The sequence below is a fragment of the Melozone crissalis genome, unplaced genomic scaffold (genome assembly GCF_028551555.1).
Source record: "Melozone crissalis strain CALT ecotype California unplaced genomic scaffold, PUWL_Pcris_2 ptg000002l_1, whole genome shotgun sequence".
Taxonomy (NCBI): Eukaryota; Metazoa; Chordata; class Aves; order Passeriformes; family Passerellidae; genus Melozone; species Melozone crissalis.
Genome location: NW_026535780.1, coordinates 4,475,812 through 4,496,807, shown reverse-complemented (window position 1 = coordinate 4,496,807; position 20,996 = coordinate 4,475,812). Strand labels below are relative to the sequence as shown.

The 20,996-nt window shown below is 42.7% G+C and overlaps 1 protein-coding gene across 1 annotated transcript in view; it reads right to left on the bottom strand.

Moving 5' to 3' along the window:
* COL22A1 (collagen type XXII alpha 1 chain) overlaps positions 1–20,996 on the bottom strand; it is a 217,508-nt gene that overhangs the window by 191,484 nt on the left and 5,028 nt on the right. The window contains exons 2-3 of the mRNA XM_054281552.1: positions 10,456–10,620; positions 5,736–6,302 (exon numbers count right to left, since the gene is read on the bottom strand). Coding sequence (XP_054137527.1) covers positions 5,736–6,302; positions 10,456–10,552 — 664 coding nt within the window. The 5' untranslated portion in view covers positions 10,553–10,620. The remainder of the gene's footprint in view (positions 1–5,735; positions 6,303–10,455; positions 10,621–20,996) is intronic.

Sequence of the window (20,996 nt, the reverse complement as noted above, 5' to 3'; positions counted from 1 at the left end):
ACTGCCAGGTCCATCACTAAACCATGTCCCCAGGTGTTACACCTGCATGTCTTTTAAATACCTCCAGGGATGGTGACTCCACCACTTCCCTGGAGAGCCTCTTCCACTGCTTGACAATCCTTTCAGTGAAAGATTTTTCTTAATATCCAATCTAAACCTCCCCTGGTGAAACTTGAGGCTGTTTCCTCTTGTCTTCTTGCTTGTTACCCAGGAGAAGAGACAAATCCCCACATGGCTGTGGTGCCTTGGAATGGTTGCCTAGAACAGAGGCTGGACAGAGTTAGAAAATAAAGGCCCTTAGTAGATACACCTTAATACACCTTAGAAAATAAAGTAGATATTTATTAAAGGCCCTCAGTAGATACACCTTAGGCAGTGCAAAAGCCTCACAGAGACTCCATCCAAGATGGACAATGGTCACAAGGCTTTCAGACAGATATAGGTTTGGTCTATTAATATATCAGGGGTTAATTGTTCAGTTACAGCTTAAGGTAACAAAATCATATTCCCCCAGTTTGCTTCCCCTCAATTCACTTTTATTTTTGCTTTTCAGGGTCTGAGGCTGGGGCTGTCCTTGGCTGTCAGGCCTGGAGGGATCATTTTGTCTGACCAAAATGTGAAGAGAGCTTACTAACACCCTAAATGGGGTTCAGTTCTACATTAATGCAGTACAGAATCTGAAAAATATAAAAGCTAGAAACTTAAGGCATTATCATTTCAGGGAGCTGTAGAAAACAATAAGATTCCAACCCAGCTGCTCTCCTCCAGGCTAAACTTCCAGCTCCCTCAGCCACCACTCAAAGGACTCACAATAAAGACCCTTCACCAGCTTTGATGCCCTTCTTTGGACATGCAACATTTAAATGATGTGGAGATTACACAGTGCCAGAACAGAGCTGTAGTTATGACCTGGGAGAACAATCACTTCTGCATGATCTGTGGAGAAAGTGAGGGACAACCAGCAGCCACAGCTCATCCACAGAGTTCAAAGCTGCCTGCCAGACACCAGCTCTGGAACCTTTTCTGTCTAAGCTGGGGATGACTGGACCAAATGGAAAATTAGATCTGAGAGTTCCAGACATTTGATTTGAAAATAAAAGGTTCTGTAAGAGAAAAAGAATATCTGAGTATCTGTGCTGTGCTTCCAGGAGCCAAAAGATACCAGACAGTCCCTCAACTAAATGGCAGAAGATCACCACTAAACAAACATTTTGTCTCCTGACATCCATGAAAAGTCTTTTTTCCCCTTTAGTTTCAAGGAAAGGATAAATCAGTTGGAAATTCTGTCACAGACCTTTCATGCCTTCAGAGGAAGCTGCAATTAGCCAGCAAATGTGGTGATGAAAGGATGAGTGATCCTGTGGTCTGTGCCACGAGTGATTGCTGGAAGATGGAGATGTTACAGAGAGGCACCAGGACAGCTGAGGGAGTGCAGCATCAAGAAGCAGCAGGACATATCAGAGGTGACATCAGCTGGGTCACTGCCCAGATGCAGCTTTTTAAAAAGCAGCATTTGTCTGCTGAGCTTTTAACAGGCTTCCAAAGCCATCTGAAAGCCACTAGATTTTCAAGTGATGGTCAAATTCTTAGTACCTGCACTTAATCTGGACATCATCTTAAGTAGCAAAATGTGGAATATATCCTTAGGTGTTGATATGTTCCAATATTTCAGTACTTTTGTGAGATTTGACTGTACTGATAAGTCTGTTAGGAAGTGTCAGTCAAGATATGGCAATTCAGATGCCTCCCCTTTGTCATGGTCTCTGTGCATGAGGTATTTTTAGCAATAAAGGCCAAAAAGAAAGAGCTTACTGTTCTTCTGTGAATATATCATGAACCTGGGCAAAGACAACCTCAAAAAATGACATTTCTGAAGCTTTCAGACTATCCTTTTGATGGATGTTCAAGCTGATGCTTTGAAGGCTGGAAGCCCTTCATCATCAGTAACAGAATAGGGGTAGCATATGTCTTATATTTTGTGCACTTCATACCTACCCAAAGTCAACAAAGACGTGTAAAAACAGAAATATAAATGTTTTGAATCATCTGGACATGTGACTGCTTTTGATATCTTATCACAGACATCACTAAATCAACAGAAATCAATGACAAACCATTGGTACCAACTCATTATTGAAAGAATTCATTCTCATCTCCTCCTGTTTGCAAAGTATCTGAGATTCATGTGATCACAGTCCTTTGGTCTAGTATATTTTTAAGTATTCCATAGCTGCCTGTTGTTATCCCTACAATATATAAACAGGAACTGTATTTAGGAAACGTAGCATCTCTGGAATTTTTAGCAGAATGTATTTCTCCTGCTTTCCTGTGAAAGCATCACCCATTCTTGCCAGCCAGCTATAGTCCAGAATGTAATGGAGATGTGTGGCAAAAATATCTCCCCCTGCCACAACGTCCTACTGAGCAGACATGGGTTGGTTTTTTTTGATTATGCTATGCTTACTGCCACAAGATCAAATGAGAGCTAAAATGCCATTAATGCCCTCAATGACATCTTCCTAGCAATAAATTCAGTCAAATATAGCAAAATGAATGACAGTCTAGGCCAGATGTCCAGGGAGACCTGAGACAAGCAATTCTGAACAGCTGCTGGCATGAAATCCAGCATTCACAGCACTTCACAACCCTCCACATTTCAGTAGCAGCACCAGGGCTGGAGGACTCATCAGTGGTCAGTACAAAAAAAAATCTTCCTCCCATTTCCACCCTTTGATTCATGTGTCTCCCTGGAGCTTACACAGGATTATGTCTATTAAAACCAGAGCCTGGCTGTGGCAATAGATGCTTTTGTCTCAGAATGTGCACAAAATAAACAGCAGCTTGGCATCAGCCCTGGTCACATTTTCCACCCACCCCATGGTTTGTATGTTCATGTCTTATGCAGAGCTGTCATTAAAACCACTCAAAGTTAACTGCAACAGCTGTTAAAAGTTTGATCTTCTAAACATGTAGAAGGCCCAGCCATCACAGTGAACTCCTTTCCTGTTCCTACTGCATTAACATGGAATTTAAAAGTGGTACAGGCGCAAGAAATCTCTAGGTCCTGTTCTCCATCTCCATTCTCTCACCCCCCAAAACATTTCTACCTCACACATGCAGGCAACAAAAAAATTTAACTGATCTCTAACAGAATATTTCTGCTGGAGGTGCTCTCATTAGCTCATCCTTTGTTTCAGCAATGTTTTCATGGCTTTTAAGACCTGGTCTAGACATCATGCCTCTTGGAAGTTTTCTGCATGCAAAGCAATAAATTAAATAAGCATGATAACACTGATTCTGCTAAAGAACACCTTCCCTGTCTGGGATTGTGTATTTAAGGGTAAAAAGTTACAATGCAGGAGAAATTGCAGTCAGAGGTGAGAAGTGAGAAGTGGGACCATGAGAGAGGAGTAGCCCCAGTACAGAAGGAGGCCCAGAAGATGCTCCAGGTGCCAGAGCTGAGGTTCCCCTGCAGCCCCTGCACAGCCCATGGAGAGGCAGCTGTGCCCCTGCAGCTCCTGGGGGAGCAGAGATTCCCCTGCAGCCCATTGGGGTCCATGGGGAGCAGAGATCCCCCTGCAGCCCCTGCAGGACCCACACAGGAGCAGGGGGATGCCTGAAGGGGGCTGTGACCCAGCCCATGTGGAGAAAACTCCTGGCAGGACCTGTGGACACATGGAGGGAGGAGCTGAGGAGGAAGAGTGTGAGGAGTCCTTCCCCCAGGAGGAAGGAGCAGCAGGGATGTGCTGAACTGAGCACAGCCCCCATTTCTCACTGAGCTCACCAGTGCAGGTGGAAGCAAACACCTGGGGAGTGACTGTCATCCAGGATGAAGGATGCTCCAGTGATCCTTTGCAATCCAAGGAGAAGGGTTATCCTGGCCTGTGTGGACACAGGATGGGCTCAGAAAGCCACAGATAGATGGTTTTGTACTCTAACAGGCAGGTAAAATATTTTTTTGAGCAGGCAACAAATGATGTCCCAGGTAAAAAGCAGAGTAAACACTTGATTTGGAAAAGGAAAGAGAGAGAATTGCAAAGGAAAATCACACTTATAGTGTTCAGCAGCTGCAACAGGATGTTGAGTTGGTCAAGTGTGCCAATTGGAAGGGTTTGCCATTTTCTACTAGAGCCCAATTGAGTGTATGTCACAGACACATTTTATGAAAAATCCTTTCCTTAGGATTTTTTCTCCCGAGAAGTTGAGAGGCCTCAGGAACAAAATGTAAACAATGGTTATCTGCTGCTGTGGAATGTAACAGGTGCATCTGTGATTGGTCTCATGTGGTTGTTTCTAATTAATGGCCAATCACAGTCAGCTGGCTTGGACTCTCTGTCCGAGACACAAGTTTTTGTTATTTCTTCCTTTTCTATTCTTAGCTAGCCTTCTGATAAAATCCTTTCTTCTATTCTTTTAGTACAGTTTTAAAATAATATATAACATAAAATATTAAATCAAGCTTTCTGAAACATGGAGTCAGATCCTTGTCTCTTCCCTCATCCTAAGACCCCTGTGAACACCGTCACAGTGTGTATGATTACATAAGATTTTCAGAGAAAATTACCAAGCTCCTTCAGTCTGCATAGTTTACAGTTATTATTCCCCATGACTTCCATTTGTATTGAGATTACACCCTCCATTTCCCATTTATGTTTAGGCTAAAAAAGCAGAAACATCTTGATATTGCTGGACAATGTCAACTAGACTCTGCCTGCTTGCACTTGCCACTCTTTAAGGACTGTACATAAGCCAAGGGAGGTTTTTTTTTATTTTGCAAAGGGAGGTTCCAGAAAGCAATAACAGATCTTCATAACATCATGGCCTGTTCACAGTAATCACAACAAACACTGCAAAAAGCAGCAAAACCAGGCAGCTTTCATGTAGTCACTAAGAACAAGAGAGTGATTTATCAGTGGTGGAAGAGCAGGCTGTGTGATTGCTGCTCCTATTAAAATGCTGGGAGATAGCAGCCACAATGCCTTCCCATCCTCTTCATCAAGGAGCTGGAAAATCAGGGTCATTTATGCAGTGCAAATCCCCACACTTTTCTCCCTTAAAAGTCATTCAAAACATCACCAATTCTTATGCTGTTGGCAGCCAGAGCACTAGAGAACACCAGTTAGTAGAGTTGGGATGCTGAGAGGCAGAAAAGCACAAAGATCCCTTTGCTTCCTTAAGGATTATTCCCAGCAGCACTCAGAGCATTCTCTTCATGGTACAGTGCCAGAAAATAAGGGGGGAAAGGGTCCTTTACAAAGTAAACCAAAATCTGGATATAAATAAGATGTCACTATTCGTATTAAATAGTCTAAATTATTATAAAGTATTTGAACTATATCAGAGCCAAAAGGGAATTCATGGTTTACTCTGGAAGCTGACCTATAATTAGTACTGACTTGCCAGAAAAACCCATCACATCTCCTGTAGTAAAATCATAAAATCACAACATCAGAGAATACTTTGGGCTGGAAAGGACCTTAAAGATCACCTAATTCCAAAGCCCTGCCATAAGCAGTACTCCACTAGATCAGGCTGCTCAAAGCTGCGCCCAACCTGGCTTTGAACAGTGATCTCTTACAGAGTGGAACTGGGTAGAAGACATGAAAATAAAGAAGTATAAGCATGAAAGAATAAAATCATACCTTTTCATATCTACATGAAATTAGCATATCTAATATTCATATCTATGCTAACTGAACCTGTCCTAATTCTGCAGAAAGGAAAGCTCTACTTACTCTCACAGAGACGCCTCCTCAGCTTCCCCCGAATTTTATCGATGGCGTTGTAATCAGAGACATGAAACACGTGAGCAGACTTGGGCTCTGAAGCAATCTCATCAAGTTCCTCTTTTAAGGCTTCTCCAACACCCACAGCAAAAATCCTAATCCCAGCCTGATGGGCTGCAGTGGCTGGATCCAAGACAAAATCCTGGCTCCTTCCATCAGTCAAAAGGATGGCCACTTTTTTAACAGTTCGATCACTAAGTCTCCCACCGGCTTCTTTGGAAAAACTGTAGGTGGTGATGTACCTGAGAGCATCTCCAGTGTTGGTGTTGCCCCCATAGTACTGGATCTGTCGTGCAGCCTCCTTGATCTCCTCACGGGTTCTGTGCTTGCCCAGGTCGAACTCTGTGCTCGGCCGGTCGCTGTACCGCACCACCCCCACTCGGGTCTTGTCTGGGCCAATCTCAAAGGTTTCCACCAAATTGGACACCCACTGACGAACTTTCTCAAAATCTTCTTTTCCGACACTGGAGGAGGCGTCCAAGAGGAAGACAAGGTCGTAGTGAACGCTCTTGCAACCTGCAGGAGAGGTAGAACACGTTGTTAAGGGGAGATGAACGCAGAGGACCAGACATAGCAAATCTTCCCTTGACACAGCTCCCTAGGGAGCAGTTTGGAGGAGGCAGCAAACCCTCTCCCTGTCCTGCAGAGCAAGAGCAGATTCCAGGCTCTTCTTCCCTGTGATTCACCTCATCAGTTTCAGGACATCTACAGAGCAGCACAGACTCAGCTTTGAAATGCAAACCCTTTCCATTTTCTGTTTCTAACTACTTCAGCTCAATCCTTCAGCTATACCCCCTGCATGAAAATATTTTTCTCTGACTTCATTGCAGCGCCTTTGCTCAGGCAGTGCTCTGGAATGACCTGGACAGATCAAAAGCCCTGTCCTGACCTTGCCTAAGCCAATCCTGACCCTGAGTAATGAAGCTTTCATGTCCCCTCTTGCACTAATGTTATGATTCATTTATGCTTAGCTAGAAGCAGTTCTTTTGCCCAGCATGATATGTTGGTGTAGCAGGCCTGTAACAAGATTATTTCAAATTTGAGGCTTTCTGCCACTGCCTATTGACTAAAGGATGACTTACTGAATTTTGGAATGTGTTCCTCAATAACAAAGGGCAGCTACTTTGTAAGGGAAAAGTTCACTTATCCCCACAACCATCCCTTTGCCTCCAGCCGTGATATTTGCAATATGAGGCCTGTATAATCCAAAACAAAAAGCTATTTTAATTGCAACTTGCTTGCCCTATATCAATCCAGACTGGTTGCATATCTGTCAGACACTTGCCAAAAAAAGGGGATCTCTCAAGAGATGTTTTTTAGCTGTTTCTGGATACACGCAAGTCAGGAAGCACAAGGTCCATAAAAGTGGCCAAGAGTTATCAATATAATGCCCCAACTGGACAAAAGGTATATATATATATAAATATGCTTATATTTATTAGGCATATTAATTATGCTTATATTTATTTAAACAATATTTTAGACCATAGAGTTTTAAGACTGAAACCTGCTCCACAAAGTCAGTTTTGTCACAGCTATCAACCATTGCTTCTCCAGAAGTTCTTGTCTCACCTTGTCTCAAAAAGTACAACTGGATGTTTGACCAGTGGTAGAGTAACACATTTCCTACTGAATTCCAGCATTTGAACCTACAGGAAGGTCACAGATTCTTCTCCCACACTCAGATTTTGACACAAATTATCTCTGGATCTTTTTGCTTATCCCAGGATTGTCACCCTGCCTTGGAATGGAAGAATTCCACAACAGCCCATGGCTCTGGAAAGGAGGGAGTGGATAGCTCAGCTACACAGAGAGGATTTGCCTTCAGAAAAAAGTGTTATAAAAGAGTAGGTCAGTGCTCAAGGCATTGCATGATGACCATGAGAGTGATTGATGTACACCTGGAGTGTGGCAGGCGATGAGAAAGGAGCATCACCTGCTGCTGTGTTGATTTCTGTAGCAGAGCCCATCCCAGCACATCCCAGCTGCCGCAGGGCCTGTGGGAACAACCTCTGCACATGGGATTGGGACCACATTGGGACCAGCCCATCCACAGGGGATCTCTTTGGAAACAACCTGTAGTTGTGGTTTAACCCCGGCTGCAAACTGAGCACCACACAACCCCTCGCTCACTGCCCTCAGCAGGACTGGGGGGAAGAGAACTGGAAAGGTGAAAGGTGGAAAACTCATGGGTTGAGAGAAGAAAGTTGAAATGAAATTAATTGAAATAAAATAAAATAAAATAAAATAAAATAAAATAAAATAAAATAAAATTTAAATAAAAAAGTGGTAATGAAGAGCAAAATAACAGAGATATATAAATAAAACCCAAGAAAGAGGAGTGATGCAAATGAAAAAGTTGCTCACCACTGGCTGAGTCTCCAGCCAAGTGTACCCCCAGAGTTTTATTTCTAAGCATGATATGGTTTGGGATATCCCTTTGGTCAGTTGGGGGCAGCTGTCCCAACTTTGTCCCCTCCCAATTTCTTGTTCTCCCCAGCCTCCTGGCTGGTGGGAAGAGGAATAAAAAGGCTTTGGCTCAGTGTGAGCTCTGCTCGGCAGTAACAAAAACATCCCTGTGTCAACAGCACTGTTTCCAGCACAAATCTAAAGCACAGCCCCAGAGCAGCGACTGTGAGGAAAATTAACTGTGTCCCAGCCAAAACCTGCATGTGGGACCGTGTTCTGTGATGGCATTTTGTGAATGAGGGAGTGCTTGTCTCTAACTCCAGAGCAAGAAAAGTCTGTCTGGGAAAACTCTCTCAAAGGCAATCTGAGAGTGGAGATGATGGTTTAAACCATTTTATGTTATGGCATGCAAGTTACAGCTGTGAATATCAGCTGGGCTCTCAGTTGTGGCTCTGCTTGATTTCTGGAGAATATAAAAGGTAAAAAAAATAAACATTAAAATGTAAGAAAGAAGCTAACACTTCTCCACCTTGCCTCTTTCCTAAATTCATTATTATATTAATCTATTCTGGCTGAAAGAATGTTAATTAGGTGAGACTAACTAGAGAGCAACACCCACAAGACCTTCCTGTTACTTATTTTAATGACTCTCAGCAGGTGAGACAAGAGCAATTTCAAAACAAACAGAACAGACAGAATGAATCCTGTCTGTGTTCAAGGGCAATGAGCCTTAAAACAAGGGGGAGTTAAGGTTTAAAAAGTGATGCCTATTCAAGGCAGTATTGCAGGGAGGAAAAGCATGGTCTTTCAGGATCATTTTTTTTGGCATTGGTGATTCTTTGCTTACAGACTTGGTGGCAGTGAGATGAAATGCTGCAGAATTGCTTTTAGTAAATATTAATCTACATTTTCAGCACTCTAATGTCCACTGCTAGACAAAATGGATTGCTTTCCAAGAATGCCATAAGAGTACTTTTTACTGGCAGAAACAATTCCATTCATGTTAAGGGAATATGGGAGACAACTCACAGAAAGAAAAATTTCAGTTTTGTAATTGCAGAAATGCTCTCTGGGAGCACGATTCAAAGAGTTGTGCTCATCTACTCAGACACTGAATCAACTGTTTTGCAATATTTCCTTTAAAAATAGTTCACAAACAAGCCATAAGCTCAAAACTATTTTAAGTAAGCACAGAATGAACATATAAATGGCTTCACTATATTCTGCCTGTGACAGGCTCAGAAACAGAAAAAAAAAAGTGAGATTTCACTTTGTTTGGTTACTAGGTATTTATTTCTGGTAAACTTCACCCAAAAAAAAAAAAAACATAGAGAGATCATATAAGAAAGCTGTAAAGCAGCTATTCCTTAAACTGAAAAAGGTCTAAAAAAGTCTTTCCTTTCTTATAAATTACCCAAGCCCAGAGAATACCAGGTTTCCTAGAAAAAGAGACAAAAAACCTCCATCTCACAATGCCTTTGGACTCTTATAAAAAATTGTGTGGGTCTACAACCATTTTTCATTTGAGATGTGGCATCGCTGATGTCAGATAACTCTTCTTGCTGCCACACAAAAACCAACGTGTCCTTATCAAGGATCCCTGTAAGAGCAGTCCCTGAGCTATACCATCCTCTAATGCACTCAGTGGCATTTGGGGGAGAGGGTTCATGAGCCCAGGCCAAAAGCTGTGCCAGAAACCATGCTAATAACCAGACAAGAGAGAAACACAGAATCCTAGAGTCATTTAGGTTGGAAAGGACCTTTAAGATCATGAAGTTCAACCATTAGCCCAACATTGTCAAGTCCATCACTAAACCCTGTCCCTAAGCACCACATCAACGCATCCTTCAAGTGTCTGGAATCAGGGGAGGGTATGAAGAGTGCCCTGGCCCTGTTTAGCTCACAGGGAAGTCCCAGCCAGGCAGAAGATTCACCAGGTCTCCTCTGACACCCACAGGAGGCAGTGGAAGAAGTGATCACCTCCACGCCAGTGTGGGGTAGATGGAGCACATCCAGAGCAAGCTGTGCTGAGCTGCTCCTCTTGCTGTGGGCAGCTGAGCTAAACTTTCTACGCCTGCAGCAGAACCAAAGACCCCAGGTCTATCACAGCCTTGACCCCTGAGCTTTCTCCATCCCTAAGGCCTGTTTTACGTATTTCCAGCAGTAAATGTCATGGGTTGTCTATAGATTTCCTCCTGGAACTGAAGGTTCCCACCATGGGAGAGCCCAGCAGCTCCGGGGCAGTGAGCGGAGCGCGTACCTGCTCTCTGTGCCGTGGTTCTCTCCCCGCTGAGCACCAACGTGAGAAGAACCAGGAGCTGGGGCACACGGCACCTTCCCACCATGGACGTATCCATTTCTCCTCTCTCACATCAGCTCCTCTTTTCTCCGGGGTGCGACGCTTGCTGGAAATCCAACCCGCAGCCTGGAAAGGGAAATAAAGAGCGAGTGTTATCGCACAGCAGCGCCAACGGCAGTAATGATGCGAGGCATGAGAGCAACGTTCTGGAGAGTCGCCTCCTCTGCCTGTCATTTTACTTGACTAGACATAAACTGCTCAGACAAAGAGGCAGGAGTTCACCTACTTTTCAAAAGCTATACTTGTTCACTGGCTCTATTCACTGTGAAGCAGCTGAATGGAAACAGGAGAGAGATTACCAGATTATTATACTTTAATTGAGTCCACTGCCAACTACACAATCAGCGCACTGGAGTGGAAACCATTCCTGACCTGGCCCTCCCACGCATTCATCATTAGGAGATACACAACACAGAGCCCAGATACAAACCACTACAAATCACACACACAACCCGTTGCCACTTCACCCATCACTGCTTTCAGTTCTGGAGCCCCAAAAATGGCAAATGCTAAAAATACACCACTGTTTTCATGCACGCATTTGTTGACATCAGTCCTTCTCTGCAAGAGTAAACTCAGCAGTTTCAAAACATGTCTTTCCACTATTTAGCTTAAGATGTACAAAAGCTCAGGGTTATCTTCAATATAAGGTCTTTGGTTTGGGTTGACTTTGAGTGGAGTCACTGAAGTCAGCAGGTATTGTAAGAAGCCAGGCAAAGTAGCTGAGCTTTTAAAAGTTAAGCTGTGTTTTCTAACACTAGATTGACACTTTAAAAAAAATCTGTTATTGCCCTTGTTTTATTATTTTTTTATTATATCATGAAGTCATTGCAGTTTGATCTACTGTTTGAACACCCAGAAGGTAGCAACCAGCTTCCACTCTGCAGCTCTCACTGCCTGAGGCATTATTTTCAAAAACTTTTCCCCATCTCCTGATTCTTTCTTTTCCTCTTTAAGGATTCTAATGATTTTTGTCCATTTTCTTGGGGAAGTTGTGCCTTCTCAGTCTTTTAACATGCACGTCTGCTTCTCACTGTTGATAGCTGGGTAGAAGTCATGAAGGGGACACTGTCTGATGTAGTTCATTGCTGCAGAGTCAATTATGCCTTCTAGGGTATTTCTTTTCAAAGCAATAAGGTTCTGTGGGAATCACAGACAGGAAGAATGGTGGCGTCAGCATTTGTTCAAAACCCATTTTGATCACTCAGATGTTGGGCCTATCTCAACCATGTATCTCAGCATGTTGCGCTGGTTTAGGAAATTAAAAAGGGGAAAAAACTTTATGAAGTTGTCAAGATGTCACTATAAATCCTTATCCCAACAAAAAATACAGGCTCTTTCCAAAAGATAAAAACCAGGTTATTTTCAGAAGTCTGTATCCTATGCAGACAAGGAGAAAAGCAATACATATAATAAACCATTCACTGTAAATAAAATTTAGAAGTATCTGCCAGCAGTGGAATATAAACACAAGAAAGATTTTTAAAAAATCATATTTATTCATGTACCAACCCTAAATACAAAGGACACAATCAGGTGCTGTAGTTTACACCTCAGCCAGACGATGTCCCTACCAGACAGTGAGGTGTTCAGGTTTGAGCCAGCTGGAAAAGGCTGCAGGGTAAAAAAGGCATGAAAATACCACTGTGCCCTACAGGAGTTAGAATTTCCTTCTAAATAAGCATGTTATTGAAATACCAATCAGCAGAGTGATCAGGACAGGCATGACTTTAAATATCCATGGGAGCCTTCAGCCCAAGGTTTCTGCTCCCCTGGATTTTTTTAGGAAACGTTGTTTTTGGGCACAAGTGATGGGACAGCAGGTTTGTGGCAGCAGCAGCAAGAGCTGGGAAACCAGATCTGCCAGGAGACATCCTGCGCTTCCAGCGCCACGCTCAAAACGTCCTCGCTCCGTATCTGGGCTTGCACGACTGTGAAGTTTTATAAATACACTCTTAAAAACAGTCTTGGCCAGCTGCTAACCCACAGCAGGCCAGGATAAAAGGAGCAGAGCACCAGCTGGTGTCAGTCAGCAGAACAGCCCGGGCTCTGTGAGCAGCAGATGCAGTTTGGTGGATGGGGCTCACTGGGTGGATGGGGCTCACTGGGTGCATGTGAGATTCCACCCCAGCAGAAGAACTTCCTCCACAGCCGGGCCTGAGGGCTCTGTCTCTAAGGGCTCATTCATCTCCTCTCCTTGCCAGAACACTTCAAGGGCTCATTTCTGCATTTTGAGTGCTGCAAGGTGTCTCAGAGCAGCCATTTAGGCTAAAAATAGTGCGGGAAGAAAAAGCCACAAATCAAATCAGAACATCTGCTTAAAATCTATAATCATAACTTGTGGTGGCTTTAATACACATTTATGGTTCAATATTATTCAGGCAAAAATATATAATTTTATCCACTTTTATAGCACAAAGAATTGAACCAAGTCTCTTAACTTGCAACTACTTTATGTACAAATATACCAGTGACAGAAATTGCCCCTTTCACATCAACAGGACTCATGTCATGGCAATGAAGTGTTCAGAGGTGTTATAAGAAAGGTTGGAAATAAAATATTTTTAGCTATGTGTTTTCCACACTTGTTTCTTTCCCACCTCAGTCAGCCACTTTGAGACTGAGCCCAGTTTGAAATTGCAGCAGCTGATCACTATTTATTTCCCTTTCCAGGAGAAAAGGTCAAAAAGGAGCCAAAAATTGAGACAGTTTAGTTTTCAGAGTGATCCAAGTCTAAGAAATTCTCTATATTTAACCCTATTTCCAAATGGCCAATATGGATTTTTTTTTAATTATTATTATTTTTAGTTCAGCCTATCATGTGGGAATAATTTTGCTCAAAGAGGCCTAAGTCAATGTACATCATTTAAAAATATCTCCCATTTTCTTTTTATTTCACAAACATCACTTTGGGATTCCCTTGTGATGCATTAAGGGATATTGCAAAAAGAACTGACAAATGCTATCACGTCCGAGTTTATTACTGAACTGTGGACTCTGTGTCTGTCTTTTTAATAGTTCAATGGGAAAAAAAGAAAGAAGTGAATACTTCTGTCTACATGCAAACATGATGTGGGAATGGCATCCTGGCTGGGAAGTTGGTGAATGTTAGAGTGAGCTCTCTACACTCAAAATACAAGCACAGCATAAAGCTATTCATACCATCTCACAGCTGAACAAACAATATGCAAAACATAGGCATGAGTTCTATATAACTTTAAGCTTCAGGATGGCTTTTTGGGGGGGTTAGTGTGGAGTTTTAGGTCACTTGGAATCCATGGTAAGGACTCTTTAGTTTTGAACAATAAGCAAATACTCTTTGGGGAATGCAGGGCAAAAAACATCCATTAAAAAAAAAAAACATCCAAAGGGGAACTTGGATTTCTCATCTCAACACTGCAATTCAGAAAACAAGATGAAAAATGTTTTTGTGTAAAATGAGAAGGAAAATTGTTTGTTTAGGAGTGGCATCTTGAAAAGATAAAAGGAAAGACATAGAGGGGGGCAGACACAGAGAATGTGGCAGAGAAGAAAACTTCATGGCACTTCTAGGAGAAGCAATTTGCACTGGCTCTGGATATACCCAATCTCAGCCTCTCCAGATACTGCTCCTCTGTCCTGGTTTGAGAGATGAGTTAGAGATGGAACAACACAGAACACTTTCTCTGATCTCCTTCATTCTTCAGAGCAGTGATTCAGCCACAAATATTCATAAAACAAAACAAAATAAACCTGGAGTCACAGTAAGATGAGCATTTCAGGAGTGTGATTAAATAAAACTTTTCCTACCTCATGTGAGCAAAAGTTCAAAGACCCTACAGGGACAGAACAAAGACCACTGAATCAAAGTTAAATGTTAAAAGTATGCCCAGTTATGTACTTTAGACTCCTCATTAAAATATTCAAGCTCTTGCTTGCATATTACTAAATTATACTACTGAATTGTTTGTCTTACTGTTAAATTCAAGGGGGGCTGATTCTATTATTGTGCTTGATTTCATCCATTCGTCTGCTGCCACTGAACATCACCATATGTCATATAAATGTTGTAACTATGCTGGCATTCATAATGTGATTTTAAATGTCTTTGGTATGCTCCTCTGAAGAAGAGGTTAGCTGGGGGTGAAAAAGACAGTGTCTAATTATACAGCTTTTCACACACACACACAAAAAAAAAGCCAAATATAAAACCCAGCACACTAATACATCTGACATCTTAGTGGAGTCAGCTTGTTGATTGTGCTTCTTCCAACTACTGAACTAAGCAATTTAATTATCTAAATTATTGCTGATATGAGCAGGAAGCCAACTGTATAAAAGAGAGATGGGACTTTCTTCCCTGCTGATCATCCCATGGGTCATATATCTTTGTTCGATGATTTTTAAAGAAATTGTCCAATGGCATTTCTGGAAGATGTGCATCTTCCCAGGCCTGATTCAAAGCCAACTGCAGTTAATGAAAAAAGGCACATTGATTTCAGTGGACATTGTTTAAAAACCCATGTGAATAATAGAGCAGAAAATTCTCTGCTAACACCAGAGCTATTCCTGAGGTACTTTGCTCAAGCACAACTGAGCCAAAGTCTGCTGAAATCAAGGAGAAGAGTATCAGCAGACCCACAGTATGGTAGATGAAGCCATTCATGCACCCTGCTAGCAAAAATCTCTTCAACATCTGCTTTAAATGCTGGTGAGGCTGCAGGGAGTGGGACATCTCTTCTCTTCATTTGCAATGATAAAATCACAGAATTGTTTGGGTTGGAAGGGACCTCCAGGATGATCTCATTCCAACCCTTGCCATGCACAGGGACACTTTCCACTCTACCAGGGTGCTCAGAGATCCATCCAGCCTGGCCTTGAACATTTCCAGGGATGGGGCAGCCACAGCTTCTCTGGGCTACATCCATTTTAAGAGCAACTTCCATCCCCAATGTCTAAAAATCTGATCAGATGCAGGGTGATGGTTAACATGATTGTGAGCCAAGGCAGTTTTTCAGCTTTATGGGAGATGAAATAGGGCAGTGGGAAAGACAGCAGACCATTCCACCCATCGATTTGTTTGCCTTTGCTGAACTCTATTACTGCCCTGAGGCTCTTGGTGCTGGAACTGGCCAGGCCCATGAATGATTAATATTGCTCTAACTGGAAGTGTTTGATTGTGTGAGAAATAAAGTACAAATTGATCATTTAGGAGGGGAAAAATAATACATGGATGTTCCCTAAGTGATAGGTACCTGTCCAGGAGACACAACAAAACAGGAGCTGAGTGGAAAAAATCCCAAAAAGGATTGTAGCCAAGAGTCCTAGAGGGCCATGAAGCACACTCCAAGGATTAACTCAACATGGGCATTTCCTAATTTGCAGCCTGAGAAATGTTCCTTTAACCTCTGTGGTGCTGCACGTGCCCACACAAGGAGCCCTGAGGCAAGGTCAGAATTAGAATACAGCTACTCTTGACTCCTTAACCTATGCTTGGATCAGGCATTCCACAAGCTGACCCCTCATAAATGCATTTACCACAGACGCTTTAAAACAAGCCCTTACTGGTTGTCTGCCAAATCCCTGCTATTCTAAAACATCCTCATTGCTAGAGGAAGACTTTGCAGGATATTTTTGCCTGCTGCAGCCACGCAGTGTCTGCAGGCTGAAACCTTGAGGCAATATTCCCAAGTATAACTTTTCCGTGTTTTGCCCAGAGGAAGTAACTCCAGATTTAAATTGTACTCTTGCATATCAAGCTTAGAAATCTTTCTATTCATTGTCCAAGGAAACCCCAAGGTAATCTACAATCAAAATCTGTGACAGACTCCCTCTTTAGCTTTGGCATCATTGACCAGACTGTCAGGAAAATCTGCGCTGCATCCTATGAATTAATGTGTTTATGGACCAGCCAAGCCCATAAAGGGTGACCCCTTCTCACTTCAGCTAACAAGGAGTTTGAATTTAAATAGAAGTTCTACATCTAAAAGGCTGGTTCTGTACAAAACACAGTTGCTCAAGCATCTTGGTAAATCTTACTGAAATAGTTATCAAGTAAAAGACCCATGGGAAGTGTCTCAGAGTTAGAAGGGATTAGAAAAGCTGATAAGGAGAGGCTGATAAGGGGAAGCTTTGCACATCTGATCTGGGAAAACAGTGCCTGGAAACAGACTATGCCCAAGAACCAGGCACCAGCACCTGCAGCACTTGTACTGACAGCTTCTCTCACTGTGTTTATTTATTCACTGGCAAAGGCAGGAAGAATGTCTTGAACTTGAAACTGAAGCATTGGTTCAATACTTCAAGATGCTTTAAAAAAATATAGCAAAGTAGCTTCTCAGGGCTGCATTTTATTTGAATTTTTTCAGATAAATTTTCCCCTTAATTGTTACTTACTTTCCTCTGCAAAGCTGTAGCCTCTTTAGCATGGACCAGGGAATTAGCAACAGAACAGGATACTCAGAGGTTGGTTGACTTGTCATAATCTCATTTGCACTATCCTCTTCTACCCCCAAAAGATTCTGAAGTATATAATTCAAGTCCCAGAGATTGCAAGTCAATTACAAAACATGCTGGTCGATTTTCTGCCTCTGCAGTGGCTCATCTTTTGGGATGCAAATTTACTTGAATCTTGTGGATATTAACACAATATTATTAGGTACATAAAAATTTAGGAATGCTCTTGGAAGAACACACTCCAACCTACATTACCAAGCAGCAGGTGCACAGCTCAACCACCCTAATAATGACTGTATTGCACAAGGCTAAGCTAGAAAACTTTGCCCATATTTTTTTGTCTTCTTTTAAACCTAGCACAATGCTGAAATGTCTCTCATGTTGTTGCTGAAGCAGGGTTTGCAGCAAGCAGACATCCTGGAAATGGAAAATCCATCACCTGAAGGTAATACACATCACACTGGCTGTTTGGGGTAATAAATAACATTATTCTCAGAGTTTTGTACATTTAAATTAAACTCCACATCTGTCCAGGGGGTCCAGATTGAAGAAGAGGGATACAAGCACGACAAAGACCAAAATGATGTCCAGAAGTTACAGTAGCACCAGTTTGTGATGGAGTGGAAAATCCTGAGATTTTTTTTCCTCAGTACTGCATGTTCAAACTCTCTTTGAGTGTATGTATGGAGCATGTTGATTTTGTGCAGGGTCACAGAACACCAGTCCTTTGGCCTAAGCCCTGTAAACCTGTACTGGCAAAGTCCTACAAATCCCATTTCCTCTCAAGCAGAGGCCAAAATGTTCCAACCTACATTAGCTATTAGGAAGAAGCCTTTAACACTGAGCCCCTGAAGGCTATTCAATATGAGAGTACTCCACTCTTACAGGGCCAATTTCCTGCTTTTTATATCCTCATGGAAGTTCTTACAGCTCTTGGAATGAAATTTAATATTTTCTTTTTTAGTACAGTCGAGGATTATGTCAGTAAAAAGACCCATATGTAATGGCTTTATATAGTTAGCAAGCAGAGCTGGAGCAAGAAATCAGGATGGGGTAAGAGCCTAAATCTATTTGGAAAATAGACAACATACTTTCTAACAAAGAGGAGCCTGGTGAACGCATTTCCCAGAACTCTTAACTGGGGCAAGGAAGAATTGCTGTGCATTCCTTGCTCTCTGCCTTATGATAATGGCCTGGATAACCAGAATCCCTACAAACTCCAGAAATGAGCTCATGCCCATTGTCTGTCACTCTCAGGGTTATTAACAGGGCCATGCTAATTGGATGTGTACCACACACTCACCTACCACTTCCCAACATTCCTGCTGAACTATCCAAATGGCAGAAAATTTCCCAAATACAGGAATGTAAATGCCTTCTTCTTGAACCGCGTGGCTGAGTTCCTCCTCCATGTGTTCCAAAAGGATGATGGACATCTAATGTAATGAAAATTTGTTCAGAAACAACAAGTGCATTTGATTAAGAGATTCAGTACTGCAGAGCCTTTCCATGGCAAAATTTGCATGGTCTTGACCTCTGTAATGAAACCCAGAACTCTGCTGTGGACACCAACACACCAGCAGAAGTGTAGGATCTGTGAATAAAGGCCATGAAAATAAGAGGTATCTGTCATTACTTATGGAGGAACAGATAGCAGGGTTGCATCCTCAGCTCTGAACCTTTCCCTCTCCATCCAGCACTCCCAGATTTTGTATCCACTGCCTGAAACCCACCCAAGCTGAGAATCTCCATGCTCTCCTTCACTGAGAGCAGGCACAACCATTTCTATTTTAAAACACTGGACTGAAAAAGGACAATTGAACAGATATAGGGAGATTGCAAGGAGCCCCTTCTCTCCAGGTATTGTAGAAACAGGCCAGTCTTTGCCACCTGTTGCAGCAGGGCCTCAGGGTAGAAAGCAATTCACAGCTGACATTGCAACAAAACATTTTGAGAATGGACCCAAACAAAAGGTGGTACTGGAACTGATGTAGGATTGCCACTTAATTTCTCATAATTGTACAACTCAAATCATTTAAGGCAGGGGAAAATCTTGGAAACCTCAACAGCAGAACCCTAAGGTTAGACACCTTACCCAGCTTAGGTGTCTGCAGAGTGAGGAGGTTGCGTGGAGAATTTAAGACTGAAAATCCCGGAAGTGATTGCCTCCAGTCTCCTTATGGCTCTCTGAAAGGTTTCTCTTTCTTATGAAAGGAGCTGGGCTAAGAGGGGGCCGGAAGAATCATCTCCTCTGACCACAAAGTTCTGCATTGTGAATGTCTTCACCATCAACACAGACTGCTATAAAATGAGACACATAAGAAGCATGGCTTCAGTGCAGGACAGTTTTGAGTGAAGACAAGTTGGATTTTTGATGTCTCAGCCATCTCTGCCCACCACTGTGTCCATCAGCATGGGACAGGCAGGTATGGGGAAAACAGGGGAGTCAAGCAGAAGCAGAGTTTATCAAGCGTCAGAGATCCTAAGTCCAAGACTGAGATAAAAACCATGCTCTACTCCTCTCAATTTCTGAATATGACACTCAGGAAATCACTGACTGTGAATCCTTCCATGATTTCACCATGATCCCAGCAGAAGGAGACCTGCAGGAAAATTCTGCCTTTTCACTTTTATTGTCATTTCTGCCTCCAGGGCTGTGAGTAAGATGGAAAACTAAATAAGATGGGATGGATGAATGGATGAATAAGATGAATGGATCAGGAGCAGTGCTGCAAAAAGGGAATTGAGGGTGTTGGTGGATAAAAAAGATGGACATGAGAAAGCAATGTGCACTTGCAGCCCAAAAATTCGACCATATCCTGGTCTGCATCAAAAGCAGAGTGGCCAGCAGGCCAAGGGAGGTGATTCTGCTCCTCTTCTCCACTCTCATGAGACCCCACTTAGAGCAACACTGGAAGGATGTTGACCTGTAGGAGCGAGTCCATAGGAGGCCACAAAGAGGATTAGATGGATGGAGAACCTCTCCTGTGAGAAGAGACTGAGATAATTGGAATTGTTCAGCCTGGAAAAGAGAAGGCTCTAGGAAGATATTATAGCAGTCTTTCAGCACCTAAAGAGTTGAAGGGGAGATTTTGTCAAGGATAATGTAGTGACAGAACAAGGGATAATGGCTTTAAGCTGAGAGAGGGCAGGTTTAGATTGGATATTAGGGAGAAATTCTTTGCTTTGGAAGTGGTGAGGCACTGGCACAGGTTACCCAGAGAAGCTGTGGATATCCCATCCCTGGAAGTGTTCAAAGCCAGGCTGGAGGGGCTTGGAGCAACCTGGGATAGTGGAAGGTGTCCCTGCCCATGGTAAGGAGGTCAGGACTAGGTGAGCTTGAAGGTCCCCTCCAACCCAAACCATTTTATGATTCTGTTGAAACAGGAGATGATCTGCAGATGCTGAAGAGAAGTACAGCAAATAAGGGTCTGACAGCTGTAAATTTAACAGGAAAAGATGTACCTGGGGAAAACATATAAATTATCCCTAGTTTCTTACAGGAAGGGCTCTCTTCACCACTGTCACTCACACAGAAAGGATAAGATACAAAGCTTGTGCTCTACAGCCCACACACAGCTCTCATGTCAGGCAGCTGACAGAGGCAAGAGGGAGCTTATCACTTAGGAACTGATAAGAGATTTGCAGCTACCCCTGAAACACAGCTGGGTCTGCCTGTCTGTGCTTATGGCCAGGGGTGTGACAGCATCAGATCAATAATTCTGGTGTTGGCTGGAAGGGTTTGGGGCCATTTCAGCTCTCACCCTGTCCCATCCTCTCCACTCTGCTTCCTTCCTTGTCATTCTTCACACAAGTTTCAAAAACAGCAGTGGGAAAAGAGAAAGCAAAAAGGGAATAGATGAAAAAAGAAAAAAAGGAATTTTCAGATCACATGAATGAAACATCACACTCAGGTCTTCCTAACATTATCATTCCTTCATATTTAAAGCTTTCACAATTAACTGTAGGAGGAAGTGGCTCATACTGTCTCAAAAATACCTGAAACT